Source organism: Hylobates moloch, unplaced genomic scaffold, assembly GCF_009828535.3.
Source record: "Hylobates moloch isolate HMO894 unplaced genomic scaffold, HMol_V3 SCAFFOLD_768, whole genome shotgun sequence".
Taxonomy (NCBI): domain Eukaryota; kingdom Metazoa; phylum Chordata; class Mammalia; order Primates; family Hylobatidae; genus Hylobates; species Hylobates moloch.
In genome coordinates, this window is record NW_026653043.1 from 8806 (window position 1) to 16918 (window position 8113).

General features: G+C 41.6%; 1 protein-coding gene and 1 pseudogene across 1 annotated transcript; both read right to left on the reverse strand.

The window, feature by feature from the left end:
* Positions 1 to 360: 360 nt before the first annotated feature.
* LOC131382666 (endogenous retrovirus group K member 8 Gag polyprotein-like) lies at positions 361 to 4266 on the reverse strand (annotated as a pseudogene).
* On the reverse strand, positions 3599 to 7531 carry LOC116464469 (endogenous retrovirus group K member 8 Rec protein-like). The gene is made up of 3 exons (XM_058435076.1): positions 6984 to 7531; positions 5129 to 5236; positions 3599 to 3679 (listed from the first exon to the last, which is right to left on the reverse strand). Exons 1-3 carry the CDS (start codon positions 7185 to 7187, stop codon positions 3599 to 3601), a joined length of 393 nt encoding a protein of 130 aa, XP_058291059.1. The 5' UTR covers positions 7188 to 7531.
* Positions 7532 to 8113: the final 582 nt, after the last annotated feature.

Sequence of the window (8113 nt, forward strand, 5' to 3'; positions counted from 1 at the left end):
CCCAAATAATGAAAAGGATCAGAGGTTTGGATCTTATCAGATGCTATTGTTAGTCCCGCGTTGGCAACCTCTGCTTGCAGAAATGTGTAACAGTCAATTAATTTGTCTCTTGTTTCTGCAGCACATAAAATATCATCAATATAGTGAATGATATAACAATCTGAAAATTTGTCTCTAACTGGTTGAAGGACTTGACCTACGAAAGTTTGACAAATAGTTGGACTATTAAGCATTCCCTGAGGTAATACTTTCCACTGAAACCTGGTGGCTGGTTCTTTATTATTTATGGCTGGTATAGTAAAGGCAAATTTTTCACAATCTTGCTCTGCCAGAGGAATGGTAAAAAAGCAATCCTTAAGATCAATTATAATTAAAGGCCAGTCTTTTGGGATCATGGCCGGAGAGTGCAATCCAGGTTGGAGAGGCCCCATGGGTTGAATTACAGCGTTTATGGCTCTTAAGTCCATTAACATACGCCATTTGCCTGACTTTTTCTGAATTACAAATACAGGAGAATTCCAGGGTGAGAATGAAGGCTCAATGTGTCCCTTTTCTAATTGTTCCTTTGCTAATAAGTGTAAAGCCTCCAGTTTTTGCTTTGGTAGCGGCCACTGATTTACCCATACCGGTTTTTCTGCTTTCCAATTTAATGGAATGGGTTTAGGAGGCTCTACAGTGGCCGCCCCTAAAAAGGATACCCTATTCCTTTTCTTTGTTGATTTTTCTTAGTCTCAATTGGGACTTTAATGCCATTTTCATTTTTTCCTAATCCTTTCCCTGGTATATATCCCATCTTAGTCATGATTTTTTGACTCATGGGGCTGTATAATGGAGCGGGCATAATGATTTCTGCACCCCATTGTTGTAACAAATCTCGACCCCATAGATTAACAGGAATTGAAGTAATCATTGGCTGAACAGTACTTTCTTGATTATCTGGCCCTAAACAATGTAAAATCATTGTACTTTCATACACTTCTGAAGCTGTGCCTACGCCGACAAGTCTTGTTACAGCCTTTTGTTTAGGCCAATTTTTTGGCCACTGATTTAAAGCAATTACAGAGATATCTGCTCCTGTGTCTACCAACCCTTCAAACTGTTTTCCTTGAATAATGGCCTTACACACAGGTCTGCTCTTAGAGACCAGACTTGCCCAGTATGCAGCCTTTCCTGCCAGATCAGTGCTTCCGAACCCTCCTGTTCTTTTTATCTCACTGTTTCCAATTTTAATATAAGGTAGGAGTAATAATTGAGCGATCCTGTCTCCTGGACTGGCACTCCAAGGAACTGAGGAACTAATAACCAATTGAATTTCGCCTTCATAGTCTGAATTAACCATACCAGTATGAATTTGAACTCCTTTTAGATTTAAACTTGATCTTCCTAAGATTAGTCCTACAGTCCCCTCAGGCAATGGGCCGTATACCCCTGTGGGGATTTTTTGTGGAGGCTCCCCTGGAAGCAGAGAGACTGCTTGTAAAGTACACAAATCTACTGCTGCACTGCCAGTTGTGGCGGGGGATAATTGAACTGGCTTATTCCCTGAGATACTTGCGACAGTGGGGGTTGTTGTTCCTGAAAACCCTGAGGAACAAAGGGTTGAATTTGGAACGCCCCAGTTTGTTGCGGGGCCTGAGGCTGGCCCCTCCTCTCGTTTCCCGACAGTGGTTGCCCATTTTTATCAAATTTAGAACGACATTGATTACCCCAATGTTTTCCCCTTTTACATCTTGGACATAGGCCAGGTGGCCCTTTATCTGTTGTTGTAGTAGCTTGAGTAGTTACATTTGGCTTATTTGTGACTAGGCAATTCTTTTTTAGATGACCAATTTGACCACAATTATAACATTTTCCCCCAAATGTTTTCACTTGTCCTCCTAAAGCAACTCCTGTGATTGCCTGAGCCATAAGCATAGCTTTATGCATAGCTCCTCCAATTCCATCGCATGCTTTAACATACTCTGAGATTACATCTGATCCTGCGGGAACCTTTCCTTTTAATGGCTTAATGGCTGATTGACAATCCGGATTGGCGTTTTCATATGCCATCAACTCCACTATGACTTTACGGGCATTCTCATCGGTAATTGACTTTTGAGCAGCATCTTGAAGTCTTGCTACAAAATCAGGGTATGGCTCTTTAGAGCCTTGTCTTATTGTATTAAAGGAAGGGCAGGCGGTTCCTGGGTCTTGGATTTTCTCCCAGGCCCTAAGGCAGATAGCCCTGATTTGCTCAATGGCCTCATTTGGCATTATTGCTTGTTGGTCAACAGTGCTCCAATTTTGACCTATTCCTAATAGTTGATCTGCATCTATGTTAATTGGAGGATTGGCAGTCCTATTTCTTTGGACCTGTACTTGTGCCCCATCAATCCACCAAGTCTTAAATTGTAAAAATTGAGAGGGTGAGAGTGATGATTTTGCCAGAATCTCCCAATCATAAGGAATGAGTCTATGTCCATGAGCAATGGAATCTAATAATGTTCTCATGTAAGGAGAGTTGGGTCCATACTGTTTTACTCCTTCTTTCATCTCTTTTAGCATATTTATAGAAAAGGACTGATATCTGGCTTCAGCTACGGGAGGCTCTCCCTCTTGGGCCCCTTCTCCAGGTGGCCTTGCTTCTAATATTACTGGGAGTTGCCACGCCTCAATATCTCCCTGTTTTCTTGCCTCATCAATAATTTTATGTATTGCACTACCCTGTGTACTAGGCGGTGCTGTAGGATTAAGTCTCATGGTGGGCGGCTGAGGATATGGCACCCTGCCCTGTGGCACTGGAAATGCTCCTGGCTGTCCATACGGATTTTCTGGAGGCTGCCAATACTGCAGATCAGCTGGCGGCCAGTATTGATAGGCTACTGGCGGCTGGATCTTACTTTCTACCTGCTGATATTGTGGACACTGTATTTGGATTGGCATTGCCGTGACAGAGACTCTATCTTTTTCTACTTGATCTTTTTTTGGAGTTTGTACTTGTTTAACCTGCATTTGAGGTTCTAAGGTTGCAGGCATCTGAGCTGTTGTAAGAGGAGTTGGCCCTCGTGGTTTAGACTCTGATGGCTCTATCAATTCTAGATATTTTTCCTCTAATTTTAACGTTTCAGGATATATTACCTCCTGTAATTGATTATTGTCAACATTTTGCGTTGACCGAGCCATTACCGGCTCTGCTACACATTTACAGTGTGAACTTTCTTTTCTTTTCCGGGACTCTATCCCTGCCTCTTTTTCACAATCTACTGCACAGCTTTTAGGGACATCGGAAACTGGAACGCTATCTTCTTCTGTTTGCAGCGGTTCTAAAGCTACTTTAATAATGACCCAATCATTCCATACTGTAAGTGGAATGATTTTACCTTCCCTACTTGCTTGTTTTAATTCTTTGCCAATTTTTTCCCAATCTTTTAGATCTAAAGTTCCCTGTTCTGGAAACCATGGACAAAACTGTTCTATTGTTTGAAAGAGCGTATTTAGATTTTTGGTAGACACTTTAACTCCCCCTCTTTTTAAGAGAATTTTTATAAAGCTGCGATAAGAGGCATATTTACTTTTAGTTTGCCCCATTGTTACCCTAGGTTCTTCCGAGCGCACAAGCTTACCGCAAGGCTGACTGTAGACGTACTCGGGAGTCTCTCGTCGACTTGTCCTCAATGACCACGCTCCAGCGTACCTTCACCTTAGAGAAAAGCCTCCACGTTGGGCACCAGATGAAGGGGTGGCCTGCCCCTCCACACCTGTGGGTGCTTCTCGTTAGGTGGGACGAAAGACTTGAGAAAAGGAATAAGACACAGAGACAAAGTGTAGAGAAAGAAAAGCGGGGCCCAGGGGACCGGTGCTGTGCTTACAGAGGACCCACACCGGCACCGGCCTCTGAGTTCCCTTAGTATTTATTGATAATTATCTTTACCATCAAAAAGATAAGGGAGTGACTGGGCAATAGGCCTTGCAACATAAGTAAGTTCAAAAGAAAATGCTGTGCCTTTGAGATGCATATGCGAACATCTCCATAAACCTTCTGGCAGTATTGCTCCATCCATCGCCCAGGGATGGGCAGGAGAGGAATGTTCTTCTTTTTTTCTAGATTTAAGAGGATGGTGATGACCTTTAACCATAAGCAGCCTTTAGGCACTTGTTTAACAAAGCACATCTGCACCGCCCAAAGTCCTTTTAACCTTAAGTCACCACAGCACATGTCTCTTGCAAGGACAAGGTTGGGGGTAGGGTCACAGATTAACAGCATCTCAAATACAGAACTAAATGGAGTCTCTTATGTCTACTTCCTTCTATATAGACACAGTAACAGGCTGATCTCTCTTTCTTTTCCCCACATTTCCCCCTTTTCTTTTCAACAAAACTACCATTGTCATTACGATACCGAGATTACATACTTCACAAGGTAATCGAATATCACAAAGCAAGTGGAGGCAGGATGAGTTCACAGGATGGTGTTAAAATTGAAATTAAAATTGCCAACGAAATTTTTGGGCACGCATAGTCATTGATAACATTTTATCAGGAAATAGGGTTTGAGAGCAGACAACCTGACTGGCCAAAATTTATTAGGTGGGAATTTCTTCATCCTAATAAGCCTGGGAGCACTACAGGAGGCCGGGGCTTATTTCATCCCTTCGGCTTCAACCGTAAAAGGCGGCACAACTCCAAGGGGGTCGTTTATAGGCCTACTCTTAGAGCGCATTCTCTTTCTCAGGGATATTCCTTGCTGAGAAAAAGAATTCAGCGATATCTCTCCTACTTGTGTGCAAAAGGAGAAAAGATATGGCTCTGTTCCGTCCGGCTCACCGGCGGCCAGTTCAAGGTTACCTCCCTTGTTTCCTGAACACCGCTGTTATCCCGCTCTTTTTTCCAGATGCCCAGTTTTCGTATTGTTTAAACACACGTCCTCTACAAACAATTTGTGTAGTTAAGGCAATCATCACAGGGTCCTGAGGTGACATATATCCTCCTCAGCGTACAAAGAAAATGATGGGATTAAGAGATTACAGTAAAGACATAAGAAATTACAAAAGTATAAATTTTGGAGAACTAATAAAATGTCCGTGAAATCTTCATATGTTATGTTTTTCTGCTGTGGCTTCAGCCAGTCCCTCAGTTCAAGGTCCCTGACTTTCCGCAACATTCTCCCTCCCTTTCCCTCTATATAAATGTGCCATGGCGATGGAGGCTTGTTCGTTCTCTCGATTTTGGCGCAGGATTCTTCGACTGGTCCGGCACACTAAAAACAAACCGATTAAACAGAGACACATAATTCCAAAGTTTACTGCAGTAGAGTTTCCGATAGACTTAATCCAAGTCGTGGGGTTTAATCCATAAAGATTTTTTGCCACTTGATCTAACGCCTCAGCTCCAGGCACAATATTTAAGTGACTCTGAGAGGCTTCAAAAATTTGTTCTTTTAATTTGGAAATGTCTAAAGTGAGATTATCTTCTCTTCCCTGTAAATGGCGTCTTACCATGTCCCAGTGATGTCTAGACTCATTATAAACTTGGGGTGTAATACAAAAATCGGACGTATTCCAGTCACACTGTAACTGGAAACGATGTTCCAAGCTCATGAGCCTATCTCCCATCCAAATGACAGTTTGTCTAAGGTCATTAATTTGATTAGCCAATTTTTGATCGATACCAGATTGTGAATTCCACAACCTTGTGGAATTCTTTTGCCAATTGTCAACAAAGCTTACTGTCTGCACAGAAGAGTGCAATGCGACTCCTGCCACAGCGGCTGTAGCTGTGACTGCAATTAATCCCATAATCACTGCAATTAAAGTAAAAATGAATCTTTTGGATCTATTTAAAATGCCTTTTAATACTTCAGTCAAAATATGAATGGATGGCGAGGCCTCCCATGGTCGATCCATGGACACAGGGATCCACACGCCTTCTCTTGCTCTCACAAGCAGAATACGGTGCTGCCAATCAAAAGTTGAATCAATGCAAGTAAACAATCTGCAATTTTCACATGTTATAGTTTGGGAGTCTGGTTTAATAACTACATTTCCTATGACTAACATATAAGGGGGTTTTACACAACTTAGTAAAGGAACTGTTAGACTGGAATTTAGGTTGATAGAGTAAAATGCTTTATAATCTCTTGTTTCTATAGTTTGGTTCCCAGACCAAATTCTAAGGTGGTATGAAGCCACAGTAAGCCTCCATAATTCTGGATGTTCAGGACCAAAAACTGGACTTATTATTTTTGGTCTTGGAGTAGAGGTTCCCTTTTCTCCCCATTTCCAAGGGTAGAAAGACTGAAATTTTTTGTGCCTATGTTTGTCTAAATTTTCTGTTAAGTCACTATCAACAGCTGGACTCACTAGTGCACTGGGACAGAATTGAGTTTGTCCTGTGCAATCGTGGTAGAATTGACCTCGAGGTGCCTAATCTATAACAGTTCCAAATGTGTTGTTTTGTAAAATCACGGCACTATCGGCCACACATTCTTCCCAAACTAAATCTTTTTTTTCTATGGAAATCTCCTTGGGGCAAGGTTTTCCTTTTGGCCTAAATTTTAATGATCTTTGATAAGAGAAGTCTTGTATATAGTTTACCTGTGGTTTGAGTGACATACCGCTTACCATATGATAAGTAAATCTACTGGTGGGATTGAGAGTAGGTACTTCTACCAACCAATTTTGGATAGCAGGCATTAAACATCCTGGTGCTCTCCCGAGACATATAGGAGGATAACGATACCCAATGGAAATATTTATCATCATTCCTTCTTCCTCCGGTTTTGCAGGGCAACGATCATCTGTGGGACCAGCTACCCACACACTATTATTAACATATACTTCAATGGGATTATCCATCCAAGTGACTGCCCGAATTAAGGGCGGGAAAGGCACATAGGCCCAGTAGGTATAATTAGCTGCAGCTGCTCCTGCAGGCATGGGGAGACTTACCACCGTTGATACAACCATTAAAGCTGCAAACAGCATTTTTTCTGAGGTTTGTGTCACCTTTGTGCTAGCTAGGCTTTTTCTAGCTAACAGTGTCAGCTTCTTTAACTGTGCCCAGGTTGGCAGCTCTGCCTTCTTGGTGCGTGGTGACTTCATCTGTTTTTCTAATATCACCACTTGATTCATCCTGCGAGTCAATGGTGTCCGATTGCGGTGTTTCCGTCTCCGTGGAGGCGCTTTTCTTTGCATCTCCGATGGGTTCATTGTAGAACTTCAAATGTCTAGTGGGTATCCAAACAGGAAGCTGATTTTCTCCTGGTGAAACACAAGCAAAACCTCTTCCCCAGGTTATCACCTTCCCTATCTCCCATGTCCTATTTTTGTTGTCTTTCCACCAAATCAGTTTTCCTTCATGTGGACTGTTCTTTTTACCTGTAAGATGTTGTTCTGCAGAAGTAGTAGTCTGATTTCTATAAATGTTTAAAAAATTTAAAGTATAGAGTGCTAGATTAAGCTGCATCTGAGGAGAGGTACACTCCTTACTGTCTCCCCCTTTTTTTTGTTTAACTAACTGAGTTTTGAGTGTTCTATTAGTTCTTTCAACTATGGCCTGTCTTTGGGAATTATAAGGAATTCCTGTTGTATGTGTAATATTCCACTGATTTAAGAATTTTTGGAAAGCTTTACTACAATAACCTGGTCCATTGTCAGTTTTAATTTTTTCTGGAACTCCCATCACAGCAAAACAAGATAATAAATGTTTTTTAACATGGGAAGTACTTTCTCCTGTCTGGCATGTTGCCCATATGAAATGTGAATAAGTATCAACTGTTACATGAACATATGATAATTTTCTAAATGAAGGTACATGGGTAACATCTATTTGCCATAATGCGTTAGGACACAGACCTCTGGGATTAACTCCTGCCTCTTGGGTGGGCAGGTGTAGTACTTGACACTGGGTACAATGTTGTACAATATTTTTTGCCTGTTTCCACGTGACATCAAATTTGTTTTTTAACCCTGCTGCATTTACATGAGTCAAAGCATGAAGTTCTTGTGCTTTTATGAATGCAGAGGATACCAGTAAGTCAGCTTTTTTATTTGCTTCAGTTAAAGGTCCTGGTAAATTAGTATGTGCTCGAATATGAGTGATATAAAATGGGAAATTCCTTTTTCTTACAGTTTGT

Excerpts from the sequence above, each read along its gene's own strand:
- LOC116464469 (XM_058435076.1), bottom strand. The coding sequence starts at position 7,187 with ATGAACCCATCGGAGATGCAAAGAAAAGCGCCTCCACGGAGACGGAAA. Across the intron at positions 5,237-6,983 it reads AAAGCCTAGCTAGCACAAAG|TGTGCCGGACCAGTCGAAGA; the intron begins GTGACACAAACC and ends GTTTGTTTTTAG. Across the intron at positions 3,680-5,128 it reads GAGGGAGAATGTTGCGGAAA|GTGAAGGTACGCTGGAGCGT; the intron begins GTCAGGGACCTT and ends CTTTTCTCTAAG.